Here is a 19815-nt window from a genome sequence, read left to right as displayed (position 1 = left end):
ACACACACACAGTCATTCCAACACTATAGACAGATAGACAGACACAGACACACACACACACGGTCATTCCAACACTATAGGTCATTTCTGCCCGCTTCCTGATGACATCTATGTTAGGCAGACTCCTGCTGCCTCATCAAAGATGTCCACATCCTAATCCTGTGAAATGTCACCTTACATGGGAAAAGGGACTTTGAAGTCAAGTTAAGGATTCTGAGATGGGGAGATTATTCTAGGTTATCTGCGTGGGCCCAACATAATCACAAGGGTCCTTTCAATGCAGTTGTAGGTGATGTGACAATGGAAGCAAGAGATTGGAGTGATGCAAGGAAGGGGCCACAAGCCAAGGAATGCTTGGCTTCTAGAAGCTGAAAAAGGCAGGAAAATATTCTCCCCTCAAGAGTGTCCAGAGGGAACCATCCCTGAAGACACCTTCACTTTAGCCCATAAGATTCATTTTGGACATCTGACCTCTAGAACTCTTAAGAGAATAAATTTCCATTACCATTAAGTTTGTGGTAGTTTGTTATAGCAGTGATAGGAAATGAATGCACCATCCTTTTGATTTAGGAGACAAGGATTTGCTTTCCACAGGTTTTATTAGAAATATTCATTTTTAAAAATATCTTTGGAGGTTTAAAAGGAAGTGGTGTAATGAACAGGACAGTCTTCAGCTGCCCCTCGGATTCCTCTGACCAGCTTCTCTGCGTATTCTCCAAGTGGCAGGCCTCTAGGCAACAGTCTCTGTGACCTCTGCTGGGTGGTAGCTAACACTCCCTTTGGTCTCACTTAGATGTCTACACAACAGGGAAGCCTAATCAGAAATCTCACCAGGGATGAGCTCATTTGCATGCAATTTGCATGGAGCTGCTCTGGATTCCACTTGGGGAGGTGGGGGCTGGGCCTGAGGGAGAGGGTCAGTATAATACCTTTGCTGCCTTCTCATTTGCACAAGGAAGGCGATGCTGGTAACAGCAAAGAGGAGGCCAAAAACCAGGGCCAGGATGTCGCCTGGAGGGAGGAGGAAAGAGACTGCCTCAGGGAGTGAAGAGGAGCCCGTAGGATTCCCTCAGAGAGGCTTCCACCAGCACCCCACCCCACCAGCTCCGTCCGAAGTTCCGCTGCTGCTCCCTGTGTCTCCAGCAGGGGCCAGCTAAGGGAAGGGGGTGGGTACACAAGGAGGGGTAAGATAAGCACCCTTTTCCTCCTTAAAGACAAAAGAGGTGGCTTGGGAAGGAGGATTGGAGGAGTTTTTTGAGCTTCATTCTGACCAACTCTTGCTCTGGGGATGACAGGGTAAGCCCCACCTTGATCCAACACTATCCTATTGGGTTTGGAGTCTGTTCTACAGAAACGCAGAGGTAGCAGTGGTGGTCCTGACTAGCCCCTGGCTGAACAGTGCCAAGGAAGGGGGCACAGACTCACCAGCAGCGAGACAGGAATTCAGGTGGACTGAAGAGAAAAAACAGATGTTAGAGCTGGGGGCTGTGACCACCAGTGACAGACAAGTGAGGACACAAGACAGGATGCAGGCCCTGTGGCTGGAGAGGGGGTCCCAGCATCAGTAGACAAAGTGGCACCTGGTTCAACAGTCCTAGGGCTGCCATCCACGCCAGCGGGGAAGGAGGCCTCAATTATTCGCCCATTCAAAGGCTGCGTAGCTCGGAAGTTCAGCTGCAGCCGAGAGTCATCAGGTCCCCACAGGGAGTCAGAGAGGGTGTGGAGCTGGGGAGGACAGCAGACAGTGGGGGGTGGGCTCATAACACAGAAGCAAATGGGTCACAGGCTTACTGTCCACGTCCCCCACTTCCCCCACACGGCCCCTTCATCTCTTTCTGCCTCCTCATCCCCAGTGTCACCACCACACCCCAACCCCACCTGCTTAGCACTCAGCTTCACTGTCTGGTTGAACACAGTCCAGATGACCCCCTGGGCACAGGGGGGTGTGGTGAGAGACCCCTCATATCGGAAGTAGCGGCTGAGGTCAGAGGGCAGCAGTGCAGATACATCCAGTCCTGGGACCCAAGTCTCAGAGTCTGTGGAGAGGATGTGTGCTGGGGTCCAACCTATCTTGACTTCCCCTCATACACACACCAAAGCTCTGGGGTAGAGGGGTACATTTTTATTTTTTATTTTTTTTCCCTAGCACTTGTCCCCCTCTGTCCCCATTCGGCTCCAGCCATATACTGCTGGTCAATGGTCTGACCTTCCTGAGCTGAGCCACAGGGGTGCAGGGGGTGCCTCCCTGCCAGAGGGCAGGGACTACAACTCAGGAGCTACTTTTTCGGGCCCTTGAGATCTGCTCAGAAGCCAGCTGGTGGGATGAAGGTTGGCCCTGGGTCACAGCCTGGCTGGGGATACATTTTTAAATCCCAGAAACCAAGCTGACCCAACTCCCTCAGACTATTTCTTCACTGAGTATATCCCTTCCTATAACTCAGCACAGGACATGACTCGGTAGAAAGTAAAAGGCTTTGGGGGCTCACAGAGTAAGAGAACTGCTACCTTGGCCCTTCTTCTGAGTCTTCACTCTTACTTTGTATACTGTGACAACATGCTGGAATGCAGATGTAAGCCAAGAGTGAATCAAAAGAGAAAATGAGTAATTTTCTGAATAATTTGTAATTTGAATAATTTGTAAGTAAATACCTATAACTATAAAAGACAAGACACAAAAATTCAAAAAGCATAGTTCTCTTTAGTTTAGCAAAATGTAAGATCCAGCTGGGTGAAGTTTAAAATGACCTAGAGTGACTAAGAAGGACAAGAAGATTTCCAACATTATTTACAAATTTAAAATATTTGATGCTGGGCTCCCTGGTGGCTCAGTGGTAAAAGAACACCTGCCAACGCAGAGGACATAGGTTCAATCCCTTGCCGGGGAAAGATCCCACATGCTGCGGAGCAACTAAGCCCGTGCACCACATTGAGCCTGTACTCGAGAGCCTGGAACCGCAACTACTGAACCTGCACCCTGCAAATACTGAAGCCCACATGCCCTAGAGCCTGTGCTCCACGAGAGAAGCCACTGCAATGAGAAGACTGCATACTGCAACTACAGAAAAGCCCCCACTTGCTGCAACTAGAAAAAGCCTGCACAGTAGTGAAGACCCAGCACAGCCAAACATAAATAAAATTATTAAAAAAAATAAAGTCAAATATTTGATGCTTTGAAGGAGTAAGAGTTCTCAAGAAAAATTTTAGCTCTCCAGACTCAACCCCTGGAGTTCCAAACACTGTTTTTTGGTTTCATTTGGTTTTCATCTTATCTTGGTTTCTGTTTGGTTTTTAAACAAAAAATCTATGGGCAGCAGTTAGCTTTGCCTGTTTGCTGTGTTCTGCTTCATAGTTATTATCAAGGTCACAGTAAGCCAGTTCATACTGCAACCCCCTTCTCTGTGGGAGGTAGTCCTTCTCCATCCTCAGACCTGAGGCTCCCCAAGGATGGTTCTTTGTGACAAGGGTATCAAGAGTAGGAGCCAGACCAACAAACTGACCTTTCTCGGTGATTTCTCCCAAACGTGACAGCAACTGTTCATAGGCACTGTTTTCTTCTGGGCCTTCCTAGGAGGTGACAGTGCAAGACAGATGAATGCATGCATCTAGAGTCATGGCTGGAGGCCTATAGGTGATTCGGATTCCCACAATCCTCCCCCATTCCCCAGCTCTGAGAATGCTGGGGAAACACAAAATCTTATGTATTATTACTCAAAGTCCATTTACTTCTACTTTGCAAACTGACCTAACTAGGTGGACTCATTTTCAGTGGCAAATAGGAGGAAGAGGAGGATGCGGGGCCATTTTACTAGGATACAAGGCTCTCAACGATGGGCTCTACTTACTTTTCCAGGCTCACTTATCACTAACTCTATACATATTCTGTGGTCCTGCCACAGACAACCCCAATAACCTTTGTATTCATGGTACCTCTGCATTCATCTTAATAATTCATGAGTTTGACTTTTGGAGCCAGGACACGCTATTTCCAAGGTGCTTCTCTGCAATGCTGTGAGGCTGGTGTTAATGAGTCAGGGAGGCAGTGAGTCTAACAGGTGTCTCACCATCCTTCCTTTCTATTAGCCTCTTCTAATCATTGTGTTTGTACCTTTGATCAGTACAAGTCCAAAGAAGTCAAATGCTTCTCTAGACTCAGTGCATTCTGCAAAGGGGAAATTATGGGTTATAAAAGTATTAGAGAAATGACTCTTCCTTTTGACCATTCCCCACATGTGCCATTCCCCAAATGGGCCATATTCTGAGTCTTTGTGTGTACTGTTTGCTCTGCATAGAATATCTCTTTTTCTTTCGCACTAGCAAAGGCTTCAAGTTTTACCTCCTCTGTGAGGCCTTCCCTGACTACCTCTTTGACTATGTGTCCTCTGTATATGTCTACCCTGTTAGCCTCCCTCACTGGCTGCGGGGAGACAGGATCAACGGTTTCGGGATCTTTTTTTGTGGCCCAGAGCCTGGCTCACAGTGGGCGTTAATCAAAGAACTAATGAGTGAAGATGACAGTCAGGTGCAGGGATGGGAGTTTCTGGGGCAAGATATTCTGAGCCCGAGGGCGTAGGAAAGCAGAGGTGGGGAGTGTCCAGGGCTGGTACCTGCAGAAAGGCGGCCAAGACGGCCAAGCCCCCTGGGCGCCCCAAAGCCTCGTCAAATTCCTCAAATGCAGTGCTGAGGTGAACCACGTGAATCTGGAAAAGACACAGTAGGAGTGGGCGAGATCCCTTACCCGGCACTCCACTTCGACCCTTCGCGGACAGCTGCGCGCTCACCTCGGCAGGAAAACGGTGACCATCAACCGTGTGTTCCGAGCCCGGGCGACCCGCGGCCCCCCAGTGCAAATGTAACTGCAGGGCCCGGTACTCCTGCCCGGGACCCAAGGCCATCTTCAGCCCGGAAGGCAGACTCAGCTGCACTGTGTGGTGAGAGGCAGGTGAACCGGGGCCCGCCCCACCCTCAGCCTAACTTCCAATCACCGTCCCCTCATCTCCAGGTAGACTCCGCCCCTTCCCCGAGGCTCCCCCGGGAGGCCACCTCACCGGTGTGGCCGTTGTTGCACAGGCGCAGTTTTGGTTGTGGCGGGAGCTCAAAGCCAAGGAATTCCAGGGGGCGCAGGGCTGGACAAAACGCAGTGAGCTCCGGGCGGATGTCTACCGGGGATTGAAAGCGGCCAGCGCAGGCTGGGGACACCTGGGGCCATGGCGGAGCGCCTGGAGTGGGCAAGTGTGTACAGGAAGTTTGAAGACAAGATCAGGAACTTTTAGGAAAGCGGAGTAGAAAAAGTGATGCGGTCGAGTCAGGAGGCATCCGGGAGGGAAACAGGTAAAGGATGCGGGGATTGGGGTTGGCGGGGGACAGGCAGCGGGTGTTGTCCGGGACTGGCAGATGTGGATGCGAGGTGAGAGGGATGCGTGTGCGGGCATCAGCAGACTGGGTGCCCAGATTGGGTCTGTGTAGGGGTGGGTGTCTCACCTCCATAGCGCCAATGACTGTGGCCATCCCCTGCATAAATGAGAAGAATGAAGAGGCTGATCTTTGAGCCCAGTCCCTCCCCAGCGGCCAAAAAGAGGTGGGTCGTCCTCACTAGCAGCGTTCACAAACTCAGATTCTTACAAAAGCATAGCAGGTAACAGAAACACCAGAATCAGGCACAATAGGTTGCAGCCAGATAAAAGGCCATAGCTTGATGGGCCACACAAAGATTCTACTAGCCCACTTGCAACCACTGTCTTAGGGTCTGTAAAGTGGGTGGAGACCTCAGTTCCCAGGCCCAGGTTAGTAGACCATCTTTCTCTTTTAGAAATCCCTCCTCCCCACTCTCCCTGTTTCCTTTCTGATCTCCACCTCCTTTTCCAAAGTTCCTGGCTTGAGGGTCAAGAAACCAGGTTCCTCTACCTGCTGTTTCCCGCTTCCTAGGTCTCACTTTCCTCATCTGTAGACTGAAGATGCGGTGATTTCTACAAACCCTTCCTGCTCTTCCTCTGGTACCAGCCCCCCTCCTTCCTCTCCTGTCTCTTCATACTTTGCTCTCCACATTCTGATCTTTTTTTCCTCTCCAACCTCCCCCTTTCTTTTCTGTCTCTTCCTGCTTACCTCTCTCCATCTGTGTCCCTTTTTTTTTTTTGTCTCTTCATCTAGCTCTGAAAGGGAGTAAGGGGCTAGTGGCAAGGGAGCTCCGGGGGTTGGGAAAAATCACTGTCAGAGCACAGGCTCCTCTTCTTCCCTAATAATCCCTCCCTGGGCTGGGGTTTAATGAGGGGGAAGCACCAACCTCCTGGAGCCTAGGTTTGCAGAGCTGATGACCACTTACCTTTTTCATCTCTGTGGGCGTTATTCTGGGGGCCTTCAGTGTCCCTGGGTGCCTCAACAGTTGGTAGATCCTCTAACTTCAGAGAATTCTCTTCTCCTGGGTCTGTCTTCAATCCAGGTAGGTCCTCTTCTTCAGGTGAGTCCTCCTCTTCAGGTATATCCTCTTCACTGGGCAGGTCCTCCTCACCAAGTGGATCATCTTCTCCAGATGAATCTCCTCCCGTGGTGGGAGCACCCTGCATCCAGAGCAGCTTCTGGGGATGGGCAGGCACCAGAAGGAGCAGTAACAGCAGCAATTGCACAGCTGGGCCTGGGGCAGGGGCCGGAATCCACAGAGGGAGCCGGGGGCTGGGGCACAGGGGAGCCATGTGGCTGACTGTGGGGTGTCCTGGGACACAGTGTGTACGGGCTGTACGTGCATAGGAAATAGGAGGTGGGTGGGGGAGGAGCAAGCCTGGAGGGGAGCAAGCTGACTCACAGAAGGGCCTTTTGGAGATGGAGCCAAAGTCCTGTGGGTCTAACTGGCCCTGTGCCCCCTCCCCGATAGCAAGATGGGAATGGGGTGGAGTGAGGGGCAGGTATGTGCCCAGCCAGAAGGTTATCGGGGTCATGGGCTCAGCCTGGAACCCAAGGCACCACCTGGCACTATACAGGTTCTCTCTGGCACCGCCCGACTGCTAGTCAGCCAGCTTCAGCTAACCCTGGCTTGTTTCCCAGCCCCAGGCAGCTGGGGCCCCCACATCCTCTGGCTGAGAGGGGAAGCTGCCCATATATACATCCCTGGCTGGGCTAGGGAGCAGGTAAAGGGGTAGGGAAAGCTCCTGGGGGAGTCTGGGGGTGGGAGAGTGGATGGATGGATAGATGGGATGTGAATTTGAATATGAATGGACAGCTGCATATATTCATGAGTCTCTGATGGGTTAAAACTGAATGTAATATTCATTGTATTACACCTCTGCTCAAAAACCTTCATTGGCTTCCCACACTCTGCAAAGTATCTTCCATCAGGTCCCTTCAAAATCTTACCCAAGAGACTTTTCCATTTTATCTCCTACTACTTTCCCTCATATTCTAGCCAAATTAAACTATTCGTTTTTTATCCAAACCTTTGACCACTTTTGTTCATCTCTTTCTCGCTGCTGGGAATGCCTTTCGCTCTTCTGTTTATTTAGCATCTACCATATGTCAGGCCGGAGAAGGCAATGGCACCCCACTCCAGTACTCTTGCCTGGAAAATCCCATGGATGAAGGAGCCTGGTAGGCTGCAGTCCATGGGGTCGCTAAGAGTCGGACACGACTCAGCGACTTCATTTTCACTTTTCACTTTCATGCATTGGAGAAGGAAATGGCAACCCACTCCAGTGTTCTTGCCTGGAGAATCCCAGGGACGGGGGAGCCTGATGGCTGCCGTCTATGGGGTCACACAGAGTCGGACACGACTGAAGTGACTTAGCATAGCATAGCATATAATAGCATATGTCAGGCTAGAGGTATGGAAACAAGACACAGTCCCTGTCCTGAGGAGCTCACTGTCTAGTGACTGAGGGCAAAACTATCATAATATTTGGAGGAGAGAGATGAATTCTTCCTCAGAAAGTAACACAGAAGTTGGCAAAATCTGATCAGGGTTTAAAGAAGTAGCAGTTCAATTGGTTTAAAAAAAAAAAAAAAAAAAAGTGGGGGAACTGGGATCCTGGGCAAAAGAGAGATATCAAATACTTTGAGCAGGAGAGTGACAGAATCCATATCTCACACTAGGTTATGTTGGGGGGTAGTGTGGAGCATGGATTTGAGGGTGAAAATGGGTGCAAAGAGGTGAAGAGTGAGAGGACCCCAAGAATGGGCTGGGGGTTCCCAGTCTGCCTATTCACTTAACATTTGGTGAGCCCCCTCCAGTCCTCCAGGCACGGTTCTAGGCCTTAGGGATGCAGCACTCACCTGGAGAACAGCCTCTGCTGTTCTGTAGCTCACATTCTAGGAAGGCCCCAGTGGCTTTGACAAATCAGAAGACAGTAAGGCCATCTCAGGAGATTCTTCTCTGGGGCTCATATTCAGTAGGTATGTACACCATCACGGTTGTATAGGCTAATTAAATATGTTGAAAATTTATAGTCTGGTTTGTAACTAGTCTCTAACTCCAGGGTGCTTCTGCTACCCCACTCCCCTTTGGGGACCCTCCTAGCCTTATGACCTCTTATCTAAAGAAGTAATGCTTGGCACAGAACAGGCTCTGGACACCACTTGAGTGTCCCATCCAGTTTCCACTCTGGATCAGTACTTATATACCCATTACCGTGTTATATAGTTTTACTACCTCTTCTGTGTAACTCCCTTTTATTATTCAAGACTCAGCTCATACAACCACTATGGAGAACAGTATAGAGCTTCCTTAAAAAACTAAATAGAACTATCATACGATCCAGCAGTCCCACACCTGAGCATATGTCTGGAGAAAACCATAATTCAAAAAGATATATGCACCACCCCAATGTTCACTGAAGCACTATTTACAATAGCCAAGACATGGAAGCAACCCAAATATCCATTGACAGATGAGTAGATAAAGAAGGTGTGGGGGGGGGTGGCGGGGAGGGGTGTGTGTGTGTAATACTACACAGCCATAAAAAAGAATGAAACAATAACATTTGCAGCAACATGGGTGGATCTAGAGATTCTCATGGTTAAGTAAGTCAGAGAAACAAATACCATGATATCATTTATATGTGGAATCCAAAAAAAAAAAAGATACAAATGAACTTATTTACAAAACAGAAACAGATTCACAGAATTAGAAAAGACACTTATGGTTACCAAAGGGGAAAGGTAGAGGGGAGGGATAAAATAGGAGGTTGGGATTAACATATGAACACTACTATATGGAAAAGGATGGATATATGTGTATGTATAACTGATTCACTTTGCTGTACATCTGAAACTAACAAAAACATTGTATATCAGCTATACTCCAAATATTAAAAAAAAAGACTCAGCTCAAAGGCTATCTCCAGGAAGTCTTGCTTGACCAACTCTACACCACAGGAAGAGATTTCTGGTAACTCTGAACCACCACAGTTCTTTGCCTGCACTAATAATCTTGCTTACCATCCAATTCATATTAAGGTGATTTATGACGTTATATCTGCTCTAATAGCCTCGAGGTTCATAAGGACAGGGTCCAGTATTTGACTGAGTCCATCTGATATTCAACTGTCTTTTATTATTGATCATTTTTCTCTTTTCAGATCACTGTGCCAGGGCTTAAGAAAAACCAGACTAAGATAGCTTCCCTGCCTTCAGGGAGCCCACTGACAATGACCTGTGTATGTCAAACCACAATTATTCCAGGAGTGGGGCATCACATTTCTACAGCACCCTAAACTGTGTGCCTTGTCAGAGTGACTGTCATACGGTATGCCAAAACGTGTACGGTTGAACAGCTGTACTCCAAGCGGTCATCTTAGGAGCCAATCAGTCTACCAATCTAGGTTGCCATTTCTGGAGCTAAATTAAGAGCCATCCATGGCAATCCAAGCAGGCACTCCTGATGGTCAGCTCATTGCCTGGGACAGCTGTGTTGTCAGGACCTTGGTTGGACCCAGACACACGGAAGGTACATGATAATATTTAAATTAGATAGGCCTGGATAAGACAGAAGGGGATAATGACTATGGGGGAGTCATGGGAAGGACAGAGATAGGAACACCATGCTACCTGAAGTCTGAAGTTTGCATGTCCAGAACTTTCTCCAGCACCAATCATAGTTTTATTCCATATTCCCTTTCCAAATGTTTTGAATGTTTCCATCTTTTTCTGTTTTAGATCTCTGTCGGGTCTCCTTGTACACTTCTCTGTGGTGTCTCCACACATCTCCCCTCCGTCTCTGCTGCTTTTTCTCAGTATTTCAGAGTCCAGATCTACATCGAGGTGTAGCTCTGTGCTCCGGCTCCCTAGTTTCCCAAGTGCCATTCTCCATGGGTGCTGTCTCTTGAGCTCTCCGTCTCTGTGTGTGACTATGTCTCTGGTCTGGGTGGGGAACGTGGACTCTGATCCTGGATCGAGCCTTTGCAACTGGGAGTCTGCCAAACTCTAGAACAGGTTTGAGCTCCCAGAGTCTTGTTTCCTGGGTCTCCCTAGGTTGGGACAGAGTGTACTCAGGGCTGATTGACTGGGTCACCCCCCTTCTCCTGTCTTGGCCTGGCACACATTTCTCTGTGGTTGCTTAAGGCCAAGTCTTTGGTCATTAGGGTCTGTGTCTTAAGACATCGAGAGCCATGTCTCTGCTTATCCCATGGCTGCAGAGAAGGGAGCTATGTACCAGGGAAGCAGGAGAAAAATCCCCCTATTCCCCAGACATGGACCAGAAGCAAAGACAAATCACAGCCCTTGTAGGGCTCTGGGGACTGCCCTGTAGTCCGAGCCCACCTCACCATCTGTATTATTTTCCTATGACTGCTGTAACAAATTTCCACAAACTGGGTAGCTTAAAGCAACCAAGATTTATTCTCTCATAGTTCTGGAGGTGAAGAGTCTGAAATTAAGGTGTTGGTAGGGTCCTGTTCCTTCTGAAGGTTCAAAGGCCTCTTTCAGCTTCTGGTGGCTCCAGGTATTCCTTGGCTTGTGGCTGCATAACTTCAATCTGTGCTTCCAACTTCACATGGACTTCTCTTGTCCATGTGTCTTCTACTGGCTGTCGCTTTTTTTTTTTTTTTGACAGGTAAGGAGATTTATTTAGAGGGAACACACTTCACAGACAGAGTGTGGGCCATCTCAGAATGTGAAAGCAGCCCTGGTTGTCTCTTATAGGAACACTTATCATTGGATTTAGGACCCACCAGGATAATCCCAGAGAAGGCAATGGCACCCCACTCTAGTACTTTTGCCTGGAAAATCCCATGGACAGAGGAGCCTGGTAGGCGGCAGTCCACGGGGTCGCTAAGAGTCGGGCACGACTGAGCGACTTCACTTTCACTTTTCACTTCCATGCATTGGAGAAGGAAATGGCAACCCACTCCAGTGTTCTTGCCAGGAGAATCCCAGGGACGGGGGAGCCTGGTGGGCTGCCGTCTATGGGGTCGCACAGAGTTGGACATGACTGACGTGACTTAGCAGCAGCAGCAGCAGGATAATCCAGGATGATCTTAAGATTCTTAATTTAACTGCATCTACAAAAACCCTTTTTCCAAATAGGGTGACATTCACAGGTTTGAAGAGTTAGGACACGGGCTTGTCTTTATGGGTGTCACCATTTAGCCCACTGTACCATCAGCCATTTTGGAATTGAACACACAGGGTGATGAGCTGGAGACCTTCATGCCTTCTGCCTACATCTCTCTTCATGTTGTAGGCAATTTCATCTACTCCCATGGCTTCTGTAAACTGATGACAGCCAAGTATCCCCAGGTTGGACTCTGCTCATTTCAGATATATAACCACCTGCCTAATGGATGTCCCCACTTGGATCTCCCACAAGTATCTCAAATTCAACAGGCCTCTAGTCAAATTCCTCTGTCCCCAAAACTACTTCTTCCACCCTCTACCAAGTGGTGTAAGTCAGAAACCTGGTACCATCTTTTCTTGCCTTGTTTTCCTTGATGGGTTTGAACCTAGGTGGGGCCAATCAGAATGAAGCTCTGTGTTTCAAGTATTTGATGACTAAGGGAACTCACTTTCATTTTGTCCAAACATGGATAAGGAAGCACACAACCTCTGGAACTGTGGGGAGCCACCTTGTAATTCCAATGGAAGCCAGCCTTAAGATGAAGATAAAACCATGAAAGACAGAGGAACTGTGGAATGCAGTCCTTGGGGCTAAACTAACCCTAGAGCCTATATCTGGACTGTAATCTGTATCTGGACTTTTCAGTTACATGAGCCAATAAATTATTGTTAAGCCACTTTGAATTGATTATTTGTGACATAGTCTTACTGATATAAATTCCCTCTATAGCCTGTGTCTATGTCTCCAGTCTCTTCTCATCACAATCTCCTTTGCAATCTGTGCTCCAGTCTTACTAAACTTCTAGCAGTTTCTTGAATGCATCACGTGTGTGTGTGTGTGTGTTTTATCTCCAATCCCTTATCCATGCTGTTTTTTTGTCTACCTCACCCACACTGCCAGCTCTGCCTAGTCAAGTTTTGTTCTGTTTATTCTCCTGGCATCCTTCAGTTCACATGTTACTTCCTGAGAAGCCTCCCTGACCCCTAGATTAGGGTCAGTCCCTTCCTCCTGCATGCATAGAAGCCTGTATTTCCTTTGTAATGTGTATCTCACTTTATGGTGACTCCTTACCATGTCTGTCATGCTGGACTAAAAGCATTCATAAGGGCATGGGTCACATTTCTCTTATTCCCCATCTTCATGCCTAGCATAGGACCTGATGCATGAGAGGCATTTAGTATTTTTTAAATATTGATTTATGTGGCTGCTTTGGGTCTCAGTTGCGGCACGTGGGGTCTTTGTTGCTTGTTGTAGGATCTTTCGTTGGGGTCCATGAACTCTCTAGTTGTGGTGTGCAGGCTTTGCAGTTGCGGTGCTCAGGTTTAGTTGCCCTGCAGCATGTGGGATCTTAGTTCCCCAACCAGGGATCAAACCCATGTCCCCTGCATTGCATGGTGGATTCTTAACCACTGGACCACCAGGGAAGTCCCAAGGCATTTGATTTTTGTGGAATGACTGGTGGTTATTGTTTAAAGCATCCTGAGAGCTTCTCCAGCAGCCAGTTAGTTGAAAGCAGAGATTAAGGGTAATTAAATGATAGAGAAAAAAAAAAAAAACATTTTTTTTGGGGGGGCTGTGCCACACAGCTTACAGAATCTTAGTTCCCTGACCAAGGATTGAACCCGGGCTCCAGCAGTAAAAGCGCTGAGTCCTAACCACTGGACTGCCAAAGAATCACCTTCACTCCTTTATTTTTATTTAAAAAAAAAAAAATATATATATATATATATATTTTTTTTTTAAGAATAGACTTCCCCAGTGGTCTAGTGGTTAAGACTCCACCTTCCAATGTGGGGGGTGTGGGTTCAACCCTTGGTTTGGGAACTAAGATCCCACATGCCACAGGATTTTATTTTAAAAATTTAAAGGATAGAGAGGTTGTTGACTGCCCTCTGATCCTCTTCTTTGTCCCCTGCCCCTTCCTTTAGCTTTAGGGGAGATTGTGGGTTGAGTCAGTTCCAGGCAGACTATAGTGCCTGATTTGCTCTGTGGGACACTTGGTCTCCAGGGAATCAGTTGTCTCCCAAGTGTCCTCAGTGTGTCTTGCTCAGCTTTTCCCTCCTCTGCCTCAACAGTTGAATGATTTCCCCACCTGAGCTCACAGTTGACTCTATTCCCATCTCCTCTTCCATCCACCTAAAGTACACTCACACTGGCAGGACACCCAGACACCCTCATTACCGACTGTGCCCCCAGGGGTTATGCTCTGTTCTCATCACCTGGGCTCATGGTGATGCCAGTTATCATGAGATGACCTGTCCCCTTTCACCCTGCAGCTCTTTGTGTGGACTGTCCGACATTCACCTGAGGCAGTGTAACCAGTGCTCCACCTATATGGTATCACCAGTTCCTCTGTGACCTGTCCAAGGTACAGTCTGACCCAAACTCTCTTGCCTCCACCAAGCCCTTCAAGTTGTTTTTCCCTGATCTAAGTCCAGCATTTCTCTTTCCTCAGAATTCTTAGAATGTCAGAGAGCTAGAGGTGACCTCAGAACCCTGACAATACCCTGGTTTTTGGCTTTGGGCTTGGATTCCTGAGTCCTCAGTGGTAGTAATGGGGCCTAAGGTTTCTAACTAACATTGTGGTTTTTAATAGCACTTTTTTTTTTTTTCTAATTTACATAGTAACACATGCATGCTCGAGCAGAAAACTTGGGAAAAGCAGAAAAGTATAAGGGAATTTTTAAAATCACCCTTTTGATCCCATTCACCCCTTTAACCTTAGTGATCCAGTACCTCTTACAGCTTAGGTGCTTAATAAATATTTGTTGAATGAATTACCTTTGGTCCCATCACCCAGAGATAAAAACCACAACTACCTTTCGATTGTTTATCCTTCCAGTCTTATATTTTGTTGTTGTTCAGTCGCTTAGTCATGGGTTCAGTTGTGACCCCATGGATTGCAGCACGCCAGGCTTCCCTGATTATACCTAAATAGACCGTATTATACAGTTTTATGGCCTGCTTTTTTCCTCTCGGCAATATACTACGTGTTTCCCAAAATTAATGGCTTTTTTACATCATATTACATGCTTTCATATTATTCCTTCAAATGGTTGTACCATAATTTTCCTAGCTAATTCTCTACCACTGGGCATTTAAGTGACTTCCAGTTTTCTGTTGTTACAAACAACATTTTCCCACCCATCCTAGTATATATATTTTTGTCCACATAGTGGTTTTTTTAGGATGCATTACTAAAGAAGTGGAATTGCTGGGTCATAAGAGTAAGCACATTTTAAGATATCTCATACATACTGACAAAATGACACTGCTAATTTACCCTCCAGGGCTATTGCCAGTTTTCCAAAAGACCTAACTAAGTAAGGAAAATATAGTACCTTTTAACTCTGACTAGGTAACACAGACTAATCAACTCCAAGGTTTTACCTTTGGCCAGAATTACAGCAATTCCGACCCACCACGTTAGTTATTGACATTTGCTGACTGGAAGCTAACTGGCTATCAGGCTTTGGATCAGTATGAAAGGGGGAAACGAGTTAGTGACTTAAAACCGAGGAACTTTTGTCCAGCGGCCAAAATATTCAAAACCTGGTGACCCGTGAGGATTCTTAATGATAAAAGGACTGGGGACAGCTGGACCCCAGCATTTGGCATGGGTCCACGACAGAAGCTCAATTCTACAGGTGGGACACTGCGACCCTGCCAGTGTCTAAATCCCTAAGTATCCTGACTCAAAGTCCAGGCTGCTGTCCCAACTTCAGTTCAGTCGCTCAGTCCTGTCCGACTCTTTGCGACCCCATGAATTGCAGCACGCCAGGCCTCCCTGTCCATCACCAACTCCTGGAGTTCACTCAAACTCACGTCCATCGCGGTGATGCCATCCAGCCATCTCATCATCTGTCGTCCCCTTCTCCTCCTGCCCCCAATCCCTCCCAGCATCAGAGTCTTTTCCAATGAGTCAACTCTTCGTATGAGGTGGCCAAAGTATTGGAGTTTCAGCCTCAGCATCAGTCCTTCCAAAGAACACCCAGGGCTGATCTCCTTTAGAATGGACTGGTTGGATCTCCTTGCAGTCCAGGGGACTCTCAAGAGTCTTCTCCAACACCACAGTTCAAAAGCATCAATTCTTCAGCGCTCAGCTTTCTTCACAGTCCAACTCTCACATCCATACATGACCACTGGAAAAACCATAGCCTTGACTAGACGGACCTTTGTTGGCAAAGTAATGTCTCTGCTCCAACTTAGTGCCACTCAAAGGAGGGCCACCCACTTGCCGCACCCTGCCCGGCCCTGGCGGGGGCCGCATACCTACAACGCCTCGCTGGCGCCGACCTAATGCGGTTTAGCGAGCCGCTGCGCACGCCCTCGCCTGCTCACAGCCTCCAGGCGCCAGGGGGCGTACTCCCCTCAAGGGCCCACTCCAGCAGCCCCGCCCCCGGGTCCGGTTGGATTTGAATCTCCGGCGGGCTGCGTCCGGAAGTGGCAACCCCTAAGTCTGGCATGGAGAGCCCGGCCCCCGGTGCCCGGTGCCCGGTGCAAGAGCAGCGTGCCCGTTGGGAGCGGAAACGCGCCTGCACTGCCCGGGAGCTGCTGGAGACCGAGCGGCGCTACCAGGAACAGCTGGGGCTGGTGGCCACGGTGCGAACCCCACAGTCTCCCGTAGGGGGGGCGGGGACCCCAGGGAGTGGGAGGGTGCCTACTAGGTCGGTGACCTAGCGGCGCCTTGGCACCAGCCTCCTCTTTCTGCGGACCACATACCGGTATTCTCTCCTTCCGCAGTACTTCGTGGCAATTTTGAGAGCCAAAGGTACCCTGCGACCACCAGAGCGCCAGGCCCTCTTTGGGCCCTGGGAACTCATTTACGGCGCCAGCCAGTGAGTAGAAGGGAAGTGGGGAGAGAGGAGGAGGGAGACCGGGTTTCTGGCAGTGCAGAGAGCTCAGAGTAGGGGAGATCCAGATTCGCATCCAGAATCTGCCAGTTACCTCCCCTGTGGTCTTGACCCAGTGCCTTAATCTGCCCAAGTTCTCCAGCCACTTGCTGTCCAGTCGCTAAATCGTGTGGGAATCTTTGCGACCCCATGGACTACAGCACGCCAGGCTCCCCTTCCTTCACCATTTCCGAGTTTGCTCAGATTCATATCCACTGAGTCTCCTCCCACAAAATGGGGCCGTACTACCTCCAGAGCAGGGTTATGAGAATTAAGAGAGGTGGTGCTTGAGTAGTTCTTGGGCTGCTCTTTTATTGTCCTGACCCACACAGAGAGCTGCTTCCCTACCTCGAAGGAGGGCGCTGGGGACAGGGGTTGGAGGGCTTCTGCAACCACCTGGAGCTCTACACCCAATTTGCTGCCAATGTTGAGAGGTCCCGGACCATCTTGCAGGTAACCTGATAACTTCAAGTCCTTCCCCTTGTCCTTTGTACATTTCCTCTTTATCTGGAGACCCAAACTTCATTCATATTGTTCCTGCATTTATAGAGCCCTGTGGGTACCCAGCCCTATGTTAAGTTTCCAGTAGGGAGACGGGTTCTCTCAGGAGCATACAGCTTCCTGAGGGCCTGGGATGTGTACACAGAAGAATGCAGTATAAGGAGGTGGCTTCTCTCCCTGCTGCCAACCCTTTCCTCCTCATTCTAGGAGCAACTAAAGAAGAACAAACATTTCCGGAGATTTGTACGACTTCAGGAAGGTCGCCCTGAGTTCGGGGGCCTTCAGCTCCAGGACCTGCTCCCTCTGCCTCTGCAGAGGCTCCAGCAGTGCGTGAACTCACCCCGACTCAGCCAACTTCTCTTAGAATTCTGCATCTGTACGATGGCTGCTCTCAATCTTTGTGGGCTTTCATGGGATCTGTCCCACTGTCTCTCTCCTGGGACAAATTGCTCCTCAAAATTTTCTGCAAGAGTAAATGTGAACTCACTGGAGTATTTGGGCTGTGCAGCCTCAGGCCCTTAGCTGGGATTGTTTAACTTAAGCTGAAGTGAGGGGTCTGTGATAAGGCTAGTAAATAAGGTTTCTGAAGATGAAAGGCTTAGAATTTCTGTCCCTGGGAATGAGTTAAGAACTTATAGTCAGTTGTTTGTAGCATCCTCCTTGGGTTGATTAACTTTCACCTTGGATCTGGTCTGCCTCCCTGACTCTTCAGTGTGGGATGGAAGAGGGCCATATGGAGTGAACCCGGATCTGAGTCCCAGATGGAAGAGGGGGATAAAACAGCCACAGGCAGGTCTTTCCTGGTTCCCCAGCTGAAGTTTGTACAGGGGGTGATCTGTGTCAGGCAGAGGAAATTGTACCCAGCTCTACTTTCCCCTCATAGACTTCTAATTTCAGGTATGAGAATCTCGCTGTTGCTTTGGCTGAAAACACAGGTCCCAACAGCCCTGAACACAAACAGCTCACAAGTATGTTCTTGCTCTTCCACAGCATTTCTTGGAGATTGCTCCTGTTCCCTTTCTGGTTCTGACCTCCAACCATGTATGATATGCCCCAATCTTCCAATGATGTGTATACAATGTTCCTATTGCCCTGCCTCTACTCTTGAAGAAATTAGACTCTGACCCTAGTCATGTCTGGATTAGCCTGTCTTTCACCACCATTCACCCAAAGTCAAAGTTGTGCTGGGAGTGGGGTGTGGAATATCATTCTAGGGGCTGCCCAGCTGATAAGTGAGACTGCCCAGAGAGTCCACACCATTGGTCAGAAACAGAAGAATGAACAGCATCTCCAGCGCATCCAGGCTCTGCTCAGTGGACGGCAAGCAAAGGGGCTTATCTCAGGTAGTCCATGGGTGTGCTTCCCCTCAACCTGCAAACTGCCCTTTTCTCACCCCCATCCTCCCTACTGCCAGCACATACCACCTGCCTCCCATTTTCTCAGCCTCCCTTTCATTTTGTGGGTTGTAGTCCTGAAGCTGTACCAGAATAATGGGTCTCCCACCTCTCAGGTCGCTGGTTCCTACGCCAGGGATGGCTATTGGTGGTGCCTCCCCGAGGGGAGCCTCGGCCCCGAATGTTCTTCCTTTTCTCTGATGCACTTCTCATGGCCAAGCCTCGACCCCCATTGCATCTGCTGCAGAGTGGCACCTTTGCCTGCCGGGCCCTCTACCCCATGGGCGAGTGTCAACTCCACAGGGTCTTTGGCCACTCAGGAGGCCCTTGTGGTGGACTGCTCAGCGTAAGTAACAGGCAAGAGCCCTCGGCAGGGTAGGAAGGGCCCAAAATATACCAAGTGCCTGCGCACCACTCATCTCCTTGGCCTAAGCCCCCCTCATAGGAACTGAGCCACCTGCATTGAGAGCATACCAGGGCTTAGGGTTCATACCTGGTTCTCACTTCAGCCCTAAATCACTGCCATGGAAATAGCAGGGCCTTTGGCTTAAGGCTGGACCTTTCTGAGCCATGTGCTAAGAGGTGATCTCTCTCTAGCTGTCCTTTCCCCATGAGAAGCTACTGCTTATGTCCACAGACCAGGAGGAGCTGTCACACTGGTACCACAGTCTGACTTTGGCCATCAGGTAAGTTGTTTTCCCTCAGGAAGAGTGCTGTGGTGAGGCCCAGGAGCTGGAGATGGCACTTCTGAGCCTATTTCCTGTCTGGAACCCACCCCCACCCCCCAGGCACGCCCCTGTCCAACACCCCAGGTGATTTTGTCAGAATAGAGTGCTCATGCCGGTGCCTGAACTGTTTTCTCTCCACAGCAGCCAGAAGAACTAGCAGAATCTTACAATTCCAGAGTCCAGGATACTGTGGGGATAGGTCAGAATCAGGGGTACAAAGGAATCTTACTAACAAAACACGGACTCTTCATGGTTTGAGAAGAATCATTTTGTGTTTGCCTGAGACCAAGACACACCATGTCCTTTGACCAGCTCTTAAAGAATCAGGACATCAAGTCCGACTCAGCTGAATCAGCTCCGCCAATACAGAGGAGGGGATTTGGGACTGATAAGTTTGGTGCTGTGTCTGTGGACAGCTGTTTATCTATCAAGTTTGCAGCTTTGCAAATGTGGCTGTTTTTATGTTATATATAGTTTCTATAATTTATCTCCCCACCGGATTTGGTAGTGTTTTCTTTTTTGGAGAAGCCATTTTGTCTCAGCTATGCAATATGAGAAAAGGGATTTTTGTGCCCTTAAGGCTGGCATGACTGTGGCCTCAGGAATACAAATAAAAGAACTGGAGCTCCCTCTATCTTCTTGGCTCCTGCACTGGAAGGCGGCCTCTTTATGTCCTAATAAGGGAAGCTTTTCAAGAAGGCCTGGTTGTTCGTAGGCACCTAGTAAGGGGGGGTGGGTGTGGGTGGGTGTGTGTGTCCAGCTGGAAT

General features: G+C 48.8%; 2 protein-coding genes across 4 annotated transcripts; one reads left to right on the top strand and one right to left on the bottom strand.

Moving 5' to 3' along the window:
- Positions 1-580: 580 nt before the first annotated feature.
- Positions 581-13912, bottom strand: CA9 (carbonic anhydrase 9). Of its 2 annotated transcripts, XM_019966161.2 has the most exons (11): positions 6317-13244; positions 5479-5508; positions 5046-5216; positions 4779-4921; positions 4605-4697; positions 3498-3564; positions 1879-2036; positions 1581-1725; positions 1426-1452; positions 930-1011; positions 581-797 (listed from the first exon to the last, which is right to left on the bottom strand). In XM_019966161.2, the coding sequence occupies exons 1-11, from the start codon at positions 6924-6926 to the stop codon at positions 731-733; spliced, it is 1593 nt and encodes a 530-aa protein (XP_019821720.2). In that variant the 5' UTR covers positions 6927-13244; the 3' UTR covers positions 581-730. The 2 variants fall into 2 exon arrangements, with proteins under 2 accessions (XP_019821720.2, XP_019821718.2); XM_019966159.2 differs by having other exon boundaries at positions 581-1011; positions 6317-13912.
- A 1927-nt stretch (positions 13913-15839) lies between these two features.
- On the top strand, positions 15840-19682 carry ARHGEF39 (Rho guanine nucleotide exchange factor 39). Of its 2 annotated transcripts, XM_019966156.2 has the most exons (9): positions 15840-16135; positions 16277-16371; positions 16758-16878; positions 17134-17252; positions 17824-17894; positions 18141-18269; positions 18437-18666; positions 18918-19006; positions 19190-19682. In XM_019966156.2, the coding sequence occupies exons 1-9, from the start codon at positions 15998-16000 to the stop codon at positions 19203-19205; spliced, it is 1008 nt and encodes a 335-aa protein (XP_019821715.2). In that variant the 5' UTR covers positions 15840-15997; the 3' UTR covers positions 19206-19682. The 2 variants fall into 2 exon arrangements, with proteins under 2 accessions (XP_019821715.2, XP_019821714.2); XM_019966155.2 differs by lacking the exon at positions 18918-19006.
- The last annotated feature ends 133 nt before the right edge of the window (positions 19683-19815 follow it).

Source organism: Bos indicus, chromosome 8 (assembly GCF_029378745.1).
Source record: "Bos indicus isolate NIAB-ARS_2022 breed Sahiwal x Tharparkar chromosome 8, NIAB-ARS_B.indTharparkar_mat_pri_1.0, whole genome shotgun sequence".
NCBI classification, from domain to species: domain Eukaryota; kingdom Metazoa; phylum Chordata; class Mammalia; order Artiodactyla; family Bovidae; genus Bos; species Bos indicus.
This window is presented reverse-complemented; position numbering and strand designations above follow the sequence as displayed.